The 19,362-nt window shown below is 44.3% G+C and overlaps 1 protein-coding gene across 3 annotated transcripts; it reads right to left on the bottom strand.

The window, feature by feature from the left end:
- Positions 1 to 380: 380 nt before the first annotated feature.
- On the bottom strand, positions 381 to 19,321 carry FIGNL1 (fidgetin like 1). Of its 3 annotated transcripts, XM_070729537.1 has the most exons (3): positions 19,228 to 19,321; positions 8,186 to 8,415; positions 381 to 2,472 (listed from the first exon to the last, which is right to left on the bottom strand). In XM_070729537.1, exons 2-3 carry the CDS (start codon positions 8,186 to 8,188, stop codon positions 442 to 444), a joined length of 2,034 nt encoding a protein of 677 aa, XP_070585638.1. In that variant the 5' UTR covers positions 8,189 to 8,415; positions 19,228 to 19,321; the 3' UTR covers positions 381 to 441. The 3 variants fall into 3 exon arrangements, with proteins under 3 accessions (XP_070585638.1, XP_070585639.1, XP_070585641.1); XM_070729538.1 differs by lacking the exon at positions 8,186 to 8,415; XM_070729540.1 differs by lacking the exons at positions 8,186 to 8,415; positions 19,228 to 19,321 and adding an exon at positions 4,876 to 7,973.
- Positions 19,322 to 19,362: the final 41 nt, after the last annotated feature.

Raw genomic sequence — 19,362 nt, 5'->3', positions numbered from 1 at the left:
AGACTGACCCCACTCTCCTTGCCTTTCACAAACTCCTCAAAACTCACCTTTGTCGTCAGGCATGGGGTAATTGATTCCCCTGGGCTGCCTCCACTTTACGCATGGTCTATATGAGATGTATGATTGTTTTTCTATTAAGGGTTTTAAATTGTTTTAGTATTTTATTTATATTGTTTTTGTTGTGAGCCGCTCCGAGTCCTCGGAGAGGGGCGGCATATAAATCTAATAAACAAATCTGAAGAGTCTGAAGAGATTGGGCGGCATTGAATTAAAATTAATTAAATTACATTAAAAGAGCAATACGGGCCATATTTATAGAATTCTATTCTATCGGCAAAAATAAAGATTTTCATGCAAAACAATTATCTAGGAAAATATACTAATTTTCTCAAATTTTATTTGATCATTTCAGAACTGAATATGAACACAAATCAATTCTTCTCATCTTCCACTCCCAAACATTTGATTCCAAGTTTCGTATAATTCTAGATCAGTAGAAGACACAGTGGGTCGAACAGTTTTGAAAGCATTTTCAAAATCTTGAGAAGCAATAGATCGTACTTGTTCAGGTCTAATAGTTGTAATGTCGAAGGCCTGAAGGCTGCGTATAGGACCCAAAGAAGCCTCTCGGCAAAGCTGAGTCATGTCAGCACCAGAAAAACCATCTGATTTCTTAACAATTAGATCAATTTCTTTTTCAGTTAGGGAGCAATGTTCCTTTAACATTAGCCGAGAAACAATCTGCTTTCTAGCAGAAGCCTCCGGAAGTGGAATGTAGAGTCTCTTCACCAGTCTTCTTCGAGCAGCCTCATCAATCTCTTGTGGTCGGTTGGTTGCACCTACAACTAATATACGATCTTCAGAAGAGGTAGTTGCTCCATCTAACTGCACCAAGAATTCAGTTTTTATTCGTCTGGAAGATTCATGTTCTCCATCTCCACGCTGAGATAAAAGAGAATCAATTTCATCAATGAAAATTACTGCTGGCTGCTGGAAGCGTGCCACTGTAAATAATGCACGGACCATCTTCTCTCCTTCTCCAACCCACTTGGAAGTCAGTGAGGATGCACTGATGCTGAAAAATGTAGCCCCAGACTGGCAGGCAATGCATTTGCCAATAAGAGTCTTCCCTGTTCCAGGAGGACCAAACAGAAGAATTCCTTTTGGAGGCCCTCGTAACCCAGTGAAAATGTCAGGTCTCAGCATAGGCCATACTACTATTTCCTTGATAGTTGCTTTTGCAAACTCAATTCCAGCTATGTCATCCCAGTTTACTGGAGGCCCATGGTCCATGATTTCATGCATTATTAGTTCTATCATTTTAGGTTCTATATACTTTAACTGTTCATCTGTTGGATAAGTCAGCTCTGTAGATCCAGTCCCATATGACTTACTTGGCATTCCTGTGTTCCCATTTCCATCTTGTTTGGGCAGTGGAGGAACAAACTTTCCAAATGGACCACGGGATCTTCCAGCTCCCAAAGATTTCTTTGTACCCCCATAAGACAGTAATGGGATGTGATGGAGCTGGTTTTGGAATTTCTTTTGCTGATCAACCCACAGCTGCTCTTTTGCAGTTTTGAAACCAGATGCTTTGTTTTCATTATTTCTCTTTTCATTCCATGGAATGTCTGATCCTTCTCTAGGAACTAACTTATGAGTGAAACCAGAAGATATATTATTGTTATCTTCACTGGACACAGCAAATGTCTTCCTTTTCCCCAGATTGCTCATTTTTGCAGAGAAAGCAGACTGAGCAGAAGATAAATCTTGCCCTGAATGACTATTATTTGCGGATCTCAGAGAACTATTAAATGCTGATTCATTATTTCCAGTCAGGGCTCTAGAAGACATATCCTTCCCAGGCAAAACAGAACATGTAACTCCTGCTTTAGGCAAGGAGAATACATCATTTTGATAACACTTTGAAGTTGACGGCTTTTCACAAATCTCTATTGGTCGAGTTACATAATTTGACAAACTAGCTCCAAGCATAGATTCTTCATGACCACTTGGCAGAGTAAGATTGGGAACATTTGGAGAAATAGACTCAGTGTCCTGTTTATCAATGGATATATCTATTTGCGCCTTTGGGAGCATCTCAAACATTTTTCCAGCCCAAATCATTGCTTGAACACATTTCAATTCCATCACATTATCTGTTGTCAAAGCCGACTGCCACTTGCCACTCTCATTCTGTTGATACTTTACCATAGTCGAAATATCTTTAGTATAGTTATTCAAGCCTTTTTCTAAATTATCAGAATCAATAATTTCAGAATATTTTTCCACATATATTTTGAAAAGATTAGCAGCACAATCCTGGGAAATATCGAAGTTTGCCCATGCATGTTGAATATGTAAAATCTGTGAACGATATGCATCTGCTTTTTGTTCTGGTGTAGAAGTATCAGAGCTAACAATAAAGTAATTCCTTTGCCATTCGCTCATATGTATATCAGTCTGCATGATCTACAAAGAAATAGATAAACAACAGAATAATCAGAACTGGGGATACTTATGTCTAACCTGAGTCTAGGGCAGCGATGGTGAACCATTTTTGACTCAGGTGCCAAAAGGATGCACACATGCACAATAGCATGCACACAGGTGCCCACACCTATTATGTAATGTCCTCCCCCAGGCATGCACATAACCCATGCGCTGCCTCCCCATGCGCACAGGCCTCACTGAAGCAGTGAAGCTGCCTATTACTTACGTTCACATAGTTGCAACCAGGCCTCCCACACTTCAGCCTATTTTTCTGAAGCCTGCAAGGCTTTTTTGAAAGCCTCTTTAGCTGATAACAGAGCACTAGATCAATCTGGAGCTCTGTTATCGGTTGCAGAGGCCTTCAGAAAAAACTTGCTGGCTGCAGAAAAAATGGGCTGAGGTATGGAATGCCTGGATCCAACTGTCCAAAGCTAAAGAAGTTCCTGAAAATCTCTGACAGAGAAAAGGAGACTGGAGATGAGCACGAAAGTGAACTTCCAGTTGGACAGTTCGTTGCCATCCCCAGGCTTCAGGAGGCTTTCCTGAAGCTTGGGGAGAACGAAAATGGCCTAAAAGGCTGAAAATTAGCTGGCTAGTAGGCATATGCACGCTGGAGCTGACATAGAGCAATGTCTCACACACTGTTCCCTCTAAGTGTGCGCCCGCGTGGCCACGCACCCAAAAATGAACCGTATAACGTTTTCCAACACCACAGGGTGGAGCCAGGTGCCGTTTCTCCCCACCCGACAGCTGCAACCGGCAACCAAGCTGTCGGGTGAGGAGAAACCCCCGTGAGTCAGAGCCCCATCCAGCTCTCCGGCTCTCCAGGCCCACGCCGACCCTCCATTCACTCTTTCTTCTTTACCTCTTTACCTCACGCAGCCGCCAGCAGCGTGTAGGGGGGTAAAAGCGTGGACATCGCTCCTATCTATTCAGGCCAGAGATGGTGGGCAGGGGCTCCCTGCGCCTCTTCTTTCCAGGGCCACGTGGGGGCTGGAGCCTCTAGAGCGACAGCCCCCATGTGGCCCTGGAAAGGTTAGGCTCAGGGAGCCATCACCACCTTACCCAACCTGAAAGGATCAGAGCGATGTCCATGCTTTTTTATTTCTACACACTGCTGCTGGCTGCGCGAGGTAAAGAGATAAAGAGTGGGGGGAGTGAGGGGCAGGGAATGTGAGAGAGAAAAATGAGAAAATGATGGAGGGAGAGGAAGAACAAACAAATGAGAGAGAGTAGGACAGAGAAGGAAAAAGAGGGAGAGGTAAAAGAAAAACAGAAATGAAAGGGAGAAAGCGAGAGAGATATGAGAGCAAAAAGGGGAGAAAAAAACGAAATGAGAAAATGATGGAGACAGAATGAGAGGAAAAAGAGAGAAACAAAAAAGAGAGAAGTGACTCTTGATTTAAATCATGGTAAAAAGCACTCAAAGAAGAAAAAAGAGAAATAGAGGAAATGAGAGAGAAGGGGGGAGAGAGGTAGAGGTACATAAATGAGAGAGATCTGAAGGGAAAGAATGAGAGACGAAAAAGAGGGAAAAGAGAGAGAGAAGTGGAGTGAAAGAAAGAAAAGGGAAAGAAAGGGAGTGAAAGAAAGAAGCGGAGAGAAGGGAGGGAGGAAGGAAGAAATAGAGGGAAGAAGGAAGGAAGGAAGGAGGGAAGGAGGGAAGGAAGGAGAATTTAAGGGAACAATGAAGGAAGGAAAGAAGGAGGAAGAATAAAATAAAGGGAGGGACGGAGGAAGGACTTTGCTAGAAAAATAAAGGGGATCAAACTTTGGACACTTGATAAGTTACTGGTCCATAGTTATGATGGTGGCAATGTCCCAGGGTTATGTGAACATCTTTTGGGATCTTCTGACAAGCAACTGCAGGGATTTATTTAACAACTGTGGCAAGAAAGGTGATAAAGTGAGGCAGAACTCACTTAATAACCATCTTGCTCAGGAGATGGAAACATTGGCCTCCATTGGGGTCAAAACAGAAGTCGAGGATTATCTGTCTGACCAATATACTCTTTTAGAAGCAGATCACAAGTCCATTTTGAAGTTCCACAAAAAACATCTAGAGGGGAAGGCAGGTTGTCCTCGACCTACAACGGTTCATTTACTGACCGTTCAAAGTTGCAAGGCCCTGAAAAAAGTGACTTATGACCCTTTTTCCCACTTACGACCTTCACAGCAGCGCCATGATCACATGATCAAAACTTGCCCGCCGTTTCATATTTATGACTGTTGCTGTGTCTTGAGGTCACGTGACCCCCTTTTGCAATCGTCTCATAAACAAAGACAATGGGGATGGGGGGGGGGGGAGAACCCACATTTGCTTAATCACCGCGTTTCCAACCGATCCACATCCAGGCATGAAAATAGGCGTTGATTGCTTACCTGAATGCCTCTTCTCGTACCATGAGCGGGTACAGCAGTCACGTGGGTTGCTTGCTGTGCAATCAGTCGGGGACTGAGCCTTGTCTTTAAAAAGCCTGCTGGATCCGCCCCTTTCCCAAAATTCGCGAATCCATAGACTTAGGCTCGATTGTGGTGGCTCAATAATGTTCAACTCTCATGATAGGGAAAGAACAGGTTAAAGGAATAACCATAGTTAGAAAAAGAAGTACAGGGAGGGAAGTGACTGCTGTACCCACTCATCATACGAGAAGAGGCATTCAGGTAAGCAATCAACGCCTATTCTCTGTACTGAGAGAGCAGGTCCAGCAGTCACATGGGACATACCCAATAGATGAGTCCCTAGGGAGGTTCGCTATCGTGAGAGATAACGGATTGGAGGACTCTTCTGCCGAAGGCAGCATCTGCTGAAGCATAAGTCAATTTTGTAATGCCTTATGAAAGAGTTTGGAGAGGCCCAAGTGGCTGCTTTGCAGACTTCTTCCCATGGAGTTTGAGTTGCCCATGCGGCAGATGCGGCTGCACTTCTTGTGGAATGTGCTGTGATACTTCCTGGTATGGTGAGGGAAGCTGACTCATAAGCCTTTAAGATAGTCCCTCTGATCCAACGGCCTATTATGGTTGAGCATACCCTGGATCCCATGGATCTGGGATGGTAGGCCACAAACAGAGCTTCAGACCTTCAAATGGGTCTTGACAGTTGGATGTGGGACCTTTAGTTGTGCCTCTCTTGAAAAACGAAGCCATGGCCTGAACAAATTACAGTGACAAGACTTGAGCCAAAATCTGATGGGAGAAGCTTCTAGTGTAACATTCCCAAGAGGAAGAGGGCCCTGCTCCTAGGCCCTGGAGCGTCTGCAACTCACAGTCAATCTGGACGGTACCAGAGTTCCTGCCTGGGAGTGCAGAAGGGCAGGCCTCACTAACCTTAAACAAAAAGTAAACCAAGGCACACTGGTTTGGAGGCCCAGCCAGGGAGAAAAGGCCTGAGGGACTCAAAGCTTACTCCAGGGCCAAGCGGCGGACTTATTGGCGCAAGATGGGACGCGCATGGGCAATCCGCAAGGGCCAACAATTACCAGGCGCTGAGTGCCTTCATGCCAAAATAAACCGCTCCGAGATTTAAAGACGGAGGGAAAACTAAAGTCTGGGGGATAATCAAGGGAAACTTGCTAACAGTCCCACACCGCAGGAGGAACACGAGCCCCTTTTCTCCTTTTTTAAAAGCAATTTTTTAGCTTGCCGATTAACCTCCTGGCTGAGTAGATTTACTTGTAAATACAATCCGGCAAGCGGCGCTAGCAGGACGTTTGCAAAAAACAGCAGGAGCCGCGCCGCAGCTTATCCCCCAGCGCTGAGCCCAGTAAGGCTGGCGCGCAATCAAGGCAAGCTTTAAGGCAAAAGGCAGAAATGAAATTTTACTTATCTGGTAGAAATAAGACGAAGGAAAGGTGTTTTGCGAGAGGAACGAGCCACCACAAGTCCCGCTGGATCACAGGGCCGAGCGAATTCTGGGAAAGGGGCAGATCCAGCAGGCTTTTTAAAGACAAGGCTCGGTCCCTGAAGGATTGGACAGCGAGCAACCAATGTGACTGTTAGACCCGCTCTCTCAGTACGGAGAATGTGCCGCTGAGACATTATACCTTTCCACCCACACCGAAAAAAAATTAGAGGGAACATTGGTCTACATGCCCTCAGATATGGCTGTGCATGCCACTTATGGCACACGTGACATAGATTCGCCATCACTGGTCCAGGAACAGATTTCATATGATTCTTTTTTCACTTTTTTATGATCACTATGTTATATTTTGCAAATATTCTATAAGCAAAGCTAAGCAAAACTCTTCTGCATTTGTTACAGAAAATAAGCAAAATTTCATTTAAAAGGATTGTTGGTCTTACTTGATACGCTCCTTCTTAGGGTGCTGAGAGAGAATCCAAAGAACAGCAGAAAGACGGAGTTAACCCATTCTCTGGATTCTCTACTTCGCATACTGGAGAATTGTTATATCCTATCCAACTGACTTATTCACAAGTAACTAATTGTGTGCCATCAATTTGTTGTTTTAATTTTAATTTAAAGGTGCATAAATTAATATCTACTAGCCAGAAAAACATTATCTTTTTACAGAGAATAGTAAGCTTGAAACAAAACCAGTCTAAGAAACATTGTCTTGAGCCTGTGCATTCATGCAGAAAAAATGTATACAAATTTTAAAAAAGAAAACTTGCAATGCAAGTAGGTATTTCTTATACAGGTTTTTTGCCCACAAAGCACATAAGTAAACAGCCAATTGTAATAATAGCACCCAGACTTTTTCAATGTATGCTCCATGGTATTATATAGGATTAGATCATTAATCACAATGAATATATACGGTAGTTTTGACTTTCTGAATTGGAGGTAGCATGCCTTACAAATCTGTTGGCTGATCAAATTCATATAGCACTCCATCTACTCAGAAACTCTGGTAGTGAACATATTTTTTTTTTAAAATCTTAACGACTATATAGAACTATTAGAAAGAGGTCACAGCTCCTAAAAGTCAGCATCAGCTTATTAAACCACACTGCATTCACATCAGAAATCAATCAACATCCTGAGCCCAGCCTTGGTGGAGCTTTATAACTTTTCAGAAGGCCAACAAGGCACACCTCCTGGGGAGCTACCAAGTAACACTGCTTTACTTAAGGGAATTGGCAAATTGCTATTCTGCTAGTTATAGAATAGACAAAAATCATTAGGAACATCTGATTCTAGAAATAGCCTGGCTCCATTTCATGTAGGTCTTTAAAGATGACAGCCAGCACCTTCAATTGCACAGAGAAACCCGATAAGGGTTAGCTAACAGAACCATGGCCGTATCATGGTTTTCCCAAAGCTACATATGCTACTGCATTTTAAGACTAGTTTCAGCTAAATACTATTTAAAGGCAAACACATGTAAAGCATTTTTTTATGTTGGAGAAATGCATTGGTTAGATGCTATAAAAATGACAGTGGAGGGGATTAACATATGAAAAATGAATTCTTCATCTTTTCCCTTTTTATAATCCCTTAAATCAGGGGTAGGCAAAGTTGGCTCTTCTATGACATGTGGACTTCAACTCCCAGAATTCCTGAGCTAGCATGATTGGCTCAAGAATTCTGGGAGTTGAAGTCCACAAGTCATAGAAGAGCCAACTTTGCCTACCCCTGCCTTAAATTAAACAAACAGCTGTTAGTTAGTTGTTTCTATTAGTTAGATTATACATGTATAATCATTTTATCAGTATATATTAATCATACCATTTCCTTTTCAGGTCTGAGTTAAAGATAGATGAAATTGACAAATAGCTACTGTAAGAATAGAATCTGAAGTGTTTCAGAATGTGAATGAAAATGAGGCATGGGTGTTTGGTATTTGTTTTTCTGTATCAGCTGAACATATGCAGCAATATATCACAAAAGTGGTGGAACTAGAATAAAAACTGGAGATAAAATTACTTAACTTTAGGCCTGTAAATCATATTTCATTGCTGAAATTAAAGAAGACAAAGAAAAGCTTATTATAAAAGCATCACAAAAAAGAATCGATATTCAAAATAATTATTTGCATGAAAGCAGTTTTATGTATATATCTACTCATATTATAAACCACAACTTCAGATAGATCACAAAACAATAATATAAAAGTAGTAAAACAATCAGCCTTACTTAAGCAGAGCTGACAGGAAAAATGACCAGATAGGACAGCTTTATCGTAAAGCTACATTAACAGATTTTTGCAAGTCAGAAAGTGCAATTCTTCTACTGTCTCCTTTACAGTCCAAGAAACTAGGAAGGTCTTTTCTGATCCTTTTGTTAATCTACTGCTATTCTTTATTTGATCATTCCTTAGGCAGCATTTTTTTGGCCCATTTTATCAAAAAACACTACTCTCAAGCAGTGTTCCCTCTAATTTTTTTGGGGGGGGCGGGCGGAAAAGTATAGTGTCTGAGCGGCAGTCCCTTCGGGACTGAGCGGCACAGAAATAATAAATAAATAAATAAATAAGCAAGCAAACAAACAAACAAATAAAAAACCCACCCTGTTTTGCCTCAGAGAATTTCAAAATAAAATACTGTACTGTGTGTCTATAACAGTGAGCTCATAATAGGGCAACTCTATCAATATCAAAATGCCACTTAAATAGTTGAGCTAGTTTCAAACTAGATTTTGATTTTCTTTCTCTCTTCCTTACTCCCATTCTTTTTCTTTCTCTTTTCCTTCCTCTCTTTTTTCTATCTGTTCTCTCTCTTCCTCTCTTTCTCTCTCTCTCCTTCCCTCTCACTCTTTCCCTCTCGGCTTCTGGGCAGGTTTGGAAAACTCTGAGTTGATGATGATTTTTAAGTGAGCGATTGCTCACTGCTCAGCTTAGAGGGAACTATGCTCTCAAGTTGAGTAATTCATATCCCATCCATCAACACAAGCAACATTGATTCAGAGATGTCGCCTGACGAAAAGGGTCCAGATAATCTGCTCCTCCTAGGGTCCTTTGAAACTGAATACTTATTATCTAAACAACTTTCCCTAAAAAGAGAAGAGTGGAGATTGGACATAAATTGTCTAATATGGTCAAATCCAACAAAGGCCTCTTGAGAAAAGGGGCACCACTTGATTCAGAGTGGGCAGCAAATCCCAAATGAAGTGCTAATCACCATTTAGACAATGCGCCACTTCTCAGGAGGCCTTAACCAAAAGAGAGACATAGGTCTAATACACAGGTGGTAGAACACATGCAGCACTATAAAATCTGTCATCAAATCAAATACAGTAATACCTCATGATACGAACTTAATTGGCGCAAGGAGGAGGTTCGTAAGACGAAAGGTTCGTAAGACGAAACATTGTTTCCCATAGGAAACAATGTAGTCAATTAATCCATGCAACCAAAAAAACCCCCGCATAAAAACGGCTTTCGGCGACTGCTGGGAAGCCGCGCGGCTGTTTTAAAAGGTGACAGCTGGCCTGGGGGGCTTCCCAGCACCCCCCCGAACCCCCGGGTTCAAGGGGGTGCTGGGAAGCCCCCCAGGCCGGCTGCGACCTTTTAAAACAGCCGCGCGGCTTCCCAGCTGTCTCCTGAAGCCGAACGCCAAAGCCGAACTTCCGCGTTCGGCTTCGGGAGACAGCTGGGAAGCCGCGCGGCTGTTTTAAAAGATGACAGCCGGGCTGGGGGGCTTCCCAGCAACCTCCCGAACCGAACCCAGGGTTCAGAAAAAATTTGCCTCTTCTTACGAACTTTGTTCGAGTTACGAACCGGCGTTCGGGAGGCTTCTGGGAAGCCCCACCGCCCGGCTGTCACCTTTTAAAACAGCCGCGGGGCTTCCCAGCAGTCTCCGAACGCCGGTTCGTAACTCAAAAAAAGTTTGTAAGAAGAGGCAAAATTTTTCTGAACCCCGGGTTCGTATCACGAGTTGTTCGTAAGATGAGGGGTTCGTATCTTGAGGTACCACTGTATCTTTATTGTGGGCTTTAAAAATAATATAGTGATACCGCTACTTAAGAACGCCTCTACTTAAGAACTTTTCTAGATAAGAACCGGGTGTTCAAGATTTTTTTGCTTCTTTTTAAGAATCATTTTAAACTTAAGAACCCAAGCCCGGAAATATTTCCCAGGAAATCTGGGAGTGGCACGAAGGCCCTGCCAGTTTCCTGCCATTCCCCCTTTAATGCCAGCCATCTTGGGCTTTTCTGCGCTGCCAGAGGAGCCATTCGGTGGGAAAACTTCGCTGTGGTGACTCCCTTGCGCTGCCTCCCACACACCTGGCATGAGGTTGCACGAGGCAAAAGGGGGCGCTTCGCCTCATCGGGATCAACTCGGCTTTAGCCAAACCGAGGAGTCACCATAGTAAAGGAAAGGCACCGGCTACAAAGTGAGCGAGAGGAGAGGAGCCCTTCAGCATGGGAAGGAAGAAGCAGCAGATAGCAAAGGAGCGGGAGGTTCCCCCCTCTTGCCTGCCTGGGTTTCTCTCTCTCGCACAGTGTATGGGAGGCAGCCTCACGCCGTGTGTATGGGAGGCGCATGCTCCTCCTTGCTGCCTCAGAGTCTCTTGTTTTTGTAAGCCTTAAAGTTTTGGATTTTTTAAAATTCCCCTCACCTAACCTTCTTCCTTCGGCAGTGACTGCCTCCTCCTCTTCCTCCTCCTCCTCCTCCCACCCAAATTCTGAGCTTTTATTCATTTTCTAATGTGTTTGCATGCATTATTTGCTTTTACATTTATTACTATGTGAAAAATTGTTTCTACTTACAAACTTTTCTACTTAGGAACCTGGTCACGGAATGAATTAAGTTCTTAAGTAGAGGTACCACTGTATTTTCTGACAGCAGCACAGACATCAGGCTATAGCAGTGGTTCCCAACCTTTCTTTGGCCATGCCCCACCTAAAGCATCTCCAAATTCCTGCTGCCCCCCACCCCATGACATATACAGGTGGTGGACAAAAAAACGGAAACACCTTGAAAAAATCATCAAAATATCTTTTAATATGGTGTTGGTCCACCTTTCGCGGCAAATACAGCCTCAATTCTCCGAGGTATTGATTCATACAAATTGTGAATTGTTTCCAAAGGAATTTTAGCCCATTCTTCAGTTAAAGCACCCTCTAGCTCTTTTAGAGACGATGGTGGTGGAAATCATCTTCTTACTTAAATCTCCAAAATCGACCATAAATGCTCAATAATGTTGAGGTCTGGTGATTGTGGTGGCCAGAGGAGATGCTGAACTTCATTAGAATGTTCCTCATGCCATTCTTTAACAATTCTTGCTCTATGGATTGGTGCATTATCATCTTGAAAGATGGCATCCCCCTCTGGAAACAGTTCTTGAACCATAGGATGAATTTGGTCGGCCAAAATTCCTAGTGATGGCTGTTAATTCTTTCATGAAGGGAAATCATTGGCCCAGCAGATTTCCAAGAAATAGCACCCCAGATCATCACTGAACCCCCGCCATGTTTGACGGTTGGGAGAAGGCAGTCTGGATGAAATGATTCTTACAGCTGTCTCTAAATGTAAACACGGCCAGAGGTCAGAAAAAGGGTAAATGATGATTCGTCAGAGAAAATCATATTTTGCCACTGCTCGAGGGACCATTTCTGATGGTTTCTACACCACTCTAAACGCTTTGAAACATTTGTCTTTGAGACCAGAGGTTTTCTAACTGCAGCTCTTCCGTGGAATCCAGATTTGTGAAGCTCCCTTTGAACAGTTTTTGTGGAAACTGGGTTCTGTACGTGTCTTTTGAGCTCTGCAGTGATTTTAGGAGCTGTGGTCTTGTAATCCGCTCTAACAATTCGCTTTAGAGTCCGATGGACTCTCTCAGACAACTTCGACTTTCAACCAGACCTGTGCTTGGCTGAGGTTTTCCCTTCTTTTTCAAAAGCAGTCATTACTTTTGAGACATTTTGAAACGCCAAACATTAGGGTACTTTCTGTTACACTACGCCTGCCATTCGAGCACCAACAATTTGGCCTCTGAGAGGTCTTCAATTTCTAGGTTATAACCTAGAGTCTGAGAGGTCTGAGTCTGAGAGGTCTGCAATTTCTAGGTTATAACCAATTTCCTTAAATTTCTGTTTAAAAAAAGGTAGTTTAAAAAAACATAGCAAATAACAGAATTAATTTTAAAAAACACATAAAAATATGTCAAGTTTTGATTGATTTGAATATGTTCAAACATTATGATGCCAAAAAGTCAAGTGTTTCCATTTTTTGTCCACCCCCTGTAATTCTTAGTATTCAAAAAGTGAGTTCCTAATCATGCGGAGGAAGCCTAAAAAACTTGGTTTAAACAAGGTTCCAATTGCCCCATTAAAAATCAAATTGCCCCTTTGTAGGGCAATTGGGAACCACTGGGCTATAGGATCAAATATGATTCTAAATTCTAAAATCAGCATGCTGAGCCTTTATACTTTGAATGTTAGTTGCAAGTCTCAATTTTACATTGGAAGTACATTTTGGAGCACCAAACAAGGTCCTGAGAAAATTTGATTGAATGACTTCATAAGCCCTCAGGTTGCATATGGGCCAAGTTGTATTCCATATAATAGCATGGCAACTATTCTAGTTATGTACAATTTAACTTCTGGCATGTAATCCGCACCCTCCCGCCTACAAAATGTAACCTTTGTCATGGTCGGACCATTTTCTACTGTGGCTTAACTTCCTGGCTCCAATCCTTCCCCACAGGGAAGCGGAATCGACTAGGTGGTTCCGCCCCAGACGCCTGATAGGCCCAGAGGGCTTTCAGAGGGCACTTGGGGTTATTGCAGATGCACTTGTCCACAGTTCAGCAGTCTTTTGCTGTAGCCTGGAACAAGGCTGCAGCGGAGGCTCTTGACCGGATTGTGCCATTGCGACCTCTCTGCGGTTTACCTTGGTTTACCGAGGAGCTCCGGGAGTTGAAATGCCAGAAGAGACGTCTAGAGAAGCAATGGAGGAACAGTAAGTCTGAATCTGATCAAACACTTGTAAGAGCTCATATTAAGACTTACAAAGTGGCGCTCCAGGCGGCAAGATGCCCGTATCATGCCGCCTTGATTGCATCAGTGGAATCTCGCCCGGCCGCTCTGTTTAGGGTGACCCGCTCCCTTCTTAACCGGGGTGAGTTGGGGAGCCCTTGCAGAGTAGCACCGAGGATTTTAACACATTTTTCGCTGATAAAGTCGCTCTGATCCGGCGGACCTTGACTCTGATTGGATAACAGAGTCAGTCGAGGTGACTAAGGCCCATCCTTGTCCATCTGTCTGGGAAGAGTTTGATCTAGTGACACCTGATGAAGTGGACAAGGCCATTGGAGCTGTGAGTTCCGCCACCTGCTTACTGGATCTGTGTCCCTCCTGGCTGGTTTCGGCCAGCAGGGAGGTCACATAGAGCTGGGTCAAAGAGATTGTCAATGCTTCTCTGGGGAGGGGGTCCTTTCCGGCTCCCTACAAGGAGGCACTTGTGCGCCTCCTCCTCAAGAAGCCTTTCCTGGACCCAGCCATTCTCAACAACTATCGTCCAGTCTCCAACCTCCCCTTTATGGGGAAGGTTGTTGAGAAGGTGGTGGCACTCCAGCTCCAATGGTCCTTGGAAGAAGCCGATTATCTAGAGCCTCAACAGTCAGGATTCAGGCCCGGCTACAGCACGGAAACTGCTTTGGTCGCGTTGATGATCTCTGGCAGGCCTGGGACAGGGGTTTATCCTCTGCCCTGGTGCTTCTCGACCTCTCAGCAGCTTTCGATACCATCAACCATGGTATCCTTCTGCGCCAGCTGGATGAGTTGGGAGTGGGAGGCACTGTTCTTCAGTGGTTCTCCTCCTTCCTCTCCGGTCGGTCGTAGTCGGTGTTAGTGGGGGATCAGAGGTCAACTCGAGGCTTCTCCCTTGTGGGGTGCCTCAGGAGTCAGTCCTCTCCCCCATGCTATTCAATATCTACATGAAACCGCTGGGTGAGATCATCCAAGGGCATAGGGTGAGGTATCATCAGTACGCTGATGAATCCCAGCTGTACATCTCCACCCCATGTCCAGTCAACGAAGCAGTGGAAGTGATGTGCCAGTGCTTGGAGGCTGTTAGGGTCTGGATGTGTGTCAACAGACTCAAACTCAACCCTGATAAGATGGAGTGACTGTGGGTTTTGCCTTCCAAGGACAATTCCATCTGTCCGTCCATCACCTTGGGGAGGGAACTATTGACTCCTCAGAGAGGGTCCGCAACTTGGGCATCCTCCTCGATCCACAGCTCACATTAGAGAACCATCTTTCAGCTGTGGCGAGGGGAGCGTTTGCCCAGGTTCGCTTGGTGCACCAGTTGTGGTGCTACCTAGACCAGGAGTCACTGCTCACAGTCACTCATGCCCTCATCACCTCGAGGCTCAACTACTGTAACACTCTCTACATGGGGCTATCTTTAAAGAGTGTTTGGAAACTTCAGATCAAGCAAAATGCAGCTGCGAGAGCAATCATGGGCTTCCCCAGGTATGTCATGTAACACCAACACTCCGCAGTCTGCATCAGTTTCCGGTCACAATTCAAAGTGTTGGTTATGACTTATAAAGCCCTTCATGGCATCGGACCAGAATATCTCTGAGACCGCCTTCTGCTGCACAAATCCCAGCGACCGGTTAGGTCCCACACAGTTGGCCTTCTCTGGGTCCCGTCGACTAAACAATGTCGTCTGGCAGGACCCATGGAAGAGCCTTCTCTGTGGTGGCCTTGACCCTCTGGACCCAGCACCCCTCAGAGATTAGGATTGTCCCCACCCTCCTTGCCTTTCGCAAACTTTTTAAAACCCACCTCTGCTGTCAGGAATGGGGGAATTGAGACATCTCCTCCAGGCTTATATAGTTTTATGTATGGTATGCTTGTGTTGTATGTTTTTAAAATAATGGGTTTTTAGATATTTTTAAATATTAGATTTGTCTATTATACACTGTTTTATTGTCGTTGTGAGCCGCCCCGAGTCTGCGGAAAGGAGCGGCATACAAATCTAATAAATAAATAAATGTGTGAGGTACCAACACCCATTCCCTCCCCCCGCACATGCACACACACACTGCGCTGCTCCCCACGCATGTACACAGGCGTTTGGTAGGTGGCCTTTGGTAGATGGAAAAAAATTGTCCAACGGATAAACCAGAAGTTCAGAAAAACTCACTTTCGATTTGCTGTTGTGGTCCAGGCGACACAAATCCTACCTGGGACCTGTAGCCCTGTCACATCCCTTGGAGAGAGAGAGAGCAAGCGAGAAGCAAGTGTGAGCACACCCTGCAGGACTAGTTCCCCTGCTCCGGGCTCTGCTTACAATAATTTGAAATGCATGCCTGCCTGCGAGGAAGAGGAAGTAGAGTGAGAGAGAGAAAAAGAAAGAAAGAAAGAAAGAAAGAAAGAAAGAAAGAAAGAAAGACTTCTGCTGTTTCTCCTTTGGGCTGCGTGCAAGAAAAGCAGCAGAAGTTTTTATTTCTCTCCCCCAAACTCCATTTCTGAGGCTTCAAAATGCCACCCAGACAACAGCCACTCTTTGAATGTGCATTCCACTCTATGGTGAAAGTGATTGGACGTCTCCCCTTCCCCCATGCTTTTCTCCATTCCAATCTCCCTGCAGTCCTCCCACCTGAGCACTGACTGACAGGGAGCGCCTCCCAGCATGCACAGAAGCCCCTCCACCTTGGGACAACAATTGAGCCAGATTCTTTCTGGGGCTGCACTCCCTCTCACAGCCCTAGTCAGTCATGCAGAGGGCAGCCCCAAGAGACACAGCCAGTGCTTCATGTCTGCAGCTGAGTTTGCCCAGCAGGGGGCTGGCTGGGGCTTCCGTAGGTGGTGACAGTGAGGACAGCAGCAGAACTCGCAGTGCCTCAGCCATCCCTGCCCAGCAGAAGCAGCTGGCAACCAAACCCAAGCTGACAGCGACTGAGGGAGGCTTATGGGTTTGCAGGCAGGAGTGCATTTCAAATGGATGTAGGCAGAGCCCAAATGAGCACAGGGCTTGAGAAGCAGACATCCCACTCACTGTCCCTTGGCTCCATCTCCTGCCACAACCTCCCTCACTCGCTTGCCATCTTGGGCAAGGTGTAATCCTCTACCTCCCTCCTCTTCAGACAGGGGATACAGGCAAGGGCGGTGCATGGGAATGCCCTGCAGGAACAGCCACCTGACAGAATGTCTGTTTCTCAAGCCCTGCGCTCATCTGGGCTCTGCCTACTCAATTTGAAACACATTCTTCTTTGTGAGCCCAGGAGTGGTCTCCAGACTACAATTCCCAGTTTGCGCAATCTGGGAGAGAAAGGGGAGAGAGATAGAAAGGCAGACACTTTCCCCAAGAAGTTTTCCAAAGCAGCGCAGCCACTATTGAGGGTGGGTGGGTAGGTATGAGTGTGTATCTGTGTGTGAGGAGTGTTTTCTGTATGAGTTCCAGGAGACGCTCCCACCTCTCTCTCCTGCCCACCCACTTCTCTCCCTCAACTGGCGGGAGTGGGCCTTAAGCTCTGGAGGCTTGAACGAGTCCGGCAGCTTCTGGATCTGGACAGGGAGCGTGTAGGGCACACTGGTACCCTTGATGTTCATGACGGCATTGAAGAGGGCCTCCAAGTCCATCTCTGAATCGCCTCAGACGTGGACAACCATGGGTGGCCGGATATGGCTCCCCCACTGGACTGAGGCCCTGGCTTCAGGGGTTGCCCCATAAGATGGGGCTGCGCCACCTACGATACCTGCTGGGACTGCTCGATAATGTCCATTGTCGTCTCCCCTTCCACAATTCTCTCTCTTGCTCATCTTATTTATTTATTTATTTATTTATTGGATTTGTATGTCGCCCCTTTCCGTAGACTCTTAAACAACAATGCCCAGGCACTGAGGTCATTCACTCCCTTGTCTCACCCTGTGCCCATCTTCTGCAGGAGGGAAGGTCTGGGGCCTGACACCCGAGAGGAGGGCACTTGGGGCATCCTGCATTCTCACTCCTCCGAACGCAAAGCCAGGGACATAAAATTCATCACCAAGGCTCGCTATAAGCACACGTGCGCGCCTGTCTGCCCCAACTCCCAACAAGTAGCTTTAATTTACTCAGTTGGATTTAGGGAGCCTGCTGCGGATGTGTGTGGGGGGGTGTTTGTTGTTCTTGTTTCCCCCTTCCACTTCCTTCTCTTCCTAACTGGTACGGCTGCTTCTTCGACACTTCCAGATTAACTTGTTTTCTAAATTCTTGGAGCCCCTGCCCAGCAGTCAGACAAGTATTCCCCCCCTCCTTGAAAGCTCAGCTTCTGCACATGAGTAGTAGCAAAAACAAGCAAAAAAACCAAAACCAAGATGGCACATGTGCAGACAGAAACATAGCTTCTGTACATGCACAGAAGAAAAAAAAAATCCATAAAAAATTCTTCCCGCCAAAAATACAGTATTTTGATTCACCACCACCCCCAAAATAGATGGTGGCATCCATGGACTGGCACTAACTAATCCTGTTCCATGATGTCATCATGACATCAGCAGCGACTTGCTATCGGTTCAGGCAAACCGGTCTGAATCTGGAAAAATCCACCTCTGAAGTACCCCTCCCCAAAACCAACAAAGACAAAAAACCTAAGTGATAAACCCTTCTGCCAATAGCAAGCATGTTTTAATTTACATAGTTGGAACTACAAAGATATGATGAATGTCCCTACAAATATCTTTATCATTCATCCCTTTCACTGCAGATGAATGGGACTGAACTTCTAAACATGCAGACATAGTATATGCCAATGAGCTAGGCATCATTTTGGTTGTTCAAAGGAAACAGCTGAAATAGGCACTTTTATCTTAGTTTCTGTCAATGTAAGCATTTCTGCTAGCTTTATTGGCAGAAATGTTTACAATGGCTATCCTCTGCAGCTGTCAACTAACTCCAGGAAAATATTCATTTGGATTCAAGAATTGCAAATTCATATTTTCATGCTCTGAAATATTTTTCTGCCTTCAAATCTAAAGCACAGCACAATTCTGAGATATATTGTAATGTAAAATAGTATTTTCTGTATTATCTCCATATTCTGTAGAACAGGGATTAAATAATCCAAATGTAATTTTATCCCTTATCTACCTCTTAGTCCAGACATTTTATTTCACATAAGCCCTGATATTCACTTCATAATACCATCATACAAGGTTGTCTTCTGACTTCACTTACAAACACTCAATTTCTACCATTCTTGACACATAGAAAAACATGACAAATTTTTTTCATATATTTGTACTGTAAGACTATTTAAACATACAGTATTTGGATTTGTAATACTCTAAATGCAACCTATTTTTGCTGATCTTATTATCAGACTTAACTATTAGAAACAATGAAAGATGTATTTTGTTTGTTATATTTTCTCAGGCCTGAAGGAAAGATGAAGAAGCTAGAGCTTAAGTAAACACAGCAAGGATTAGAATTTTTAAATGTTAAATCACATTTATTACAATTTTTTTTGTTTCTTTAAGTGCACTTATTTTAGAAATCCCAGCATGACGGACCAAACTCTTAATTCCCCGGCTAGGGATTGAAGACTAAACTTTAATATCAAATCGCTATTTATTTACGGTACATGGAAGTAAAACTACTCGAACTCGAACCTCTTTATGAACTCGTATATAGCATTATGACTAAAATTAATACTTTATTAACAAAACATCAAAACAGATTACAAGTATTTTCATGGTACCGCAAGGGTTGCGTGATAAAAATATTTGAATTTAAACATACTACCCAAAAGAAAAGCCCACCACATTTATTTCAGTCTGTCTTTAAGAAAGTTTAAAATAATTCCTGTATTTTTTAAACTCACGGTAAAACTCACCGAATTTTAACATATACCGCGTGGAAACTAAAAAAGTCACACTTTCTCTCTTGGTGCACCCATCTTGAAACACTTGCTCAGCCTTACCAACGAGTTTAGTGGACGGATTCCTAGAACGGACGCAGAATAATCCGC

Source organism: Erythrolamprus reginae, chromosome Z, assembly GCF_031021105.1.
Source record: "Erythrolamprus reginae isolate rEryReg1 chromosome Z, rEryReg1.hap1, whole genome shotgun sequence".
Classification (NCBI taxonomy): domain Eukaryota; kingdom Metazoa; phylum Chordata; class Lepidosauria; order Squamata; family Dipsadidae; genus Erythrolamprus; species Erythrolamprus reginae.
Note: the sequence above shows the minus strand (reverse complement) of the source record. Positions and strands in the feature narration are given on the sequence as shown.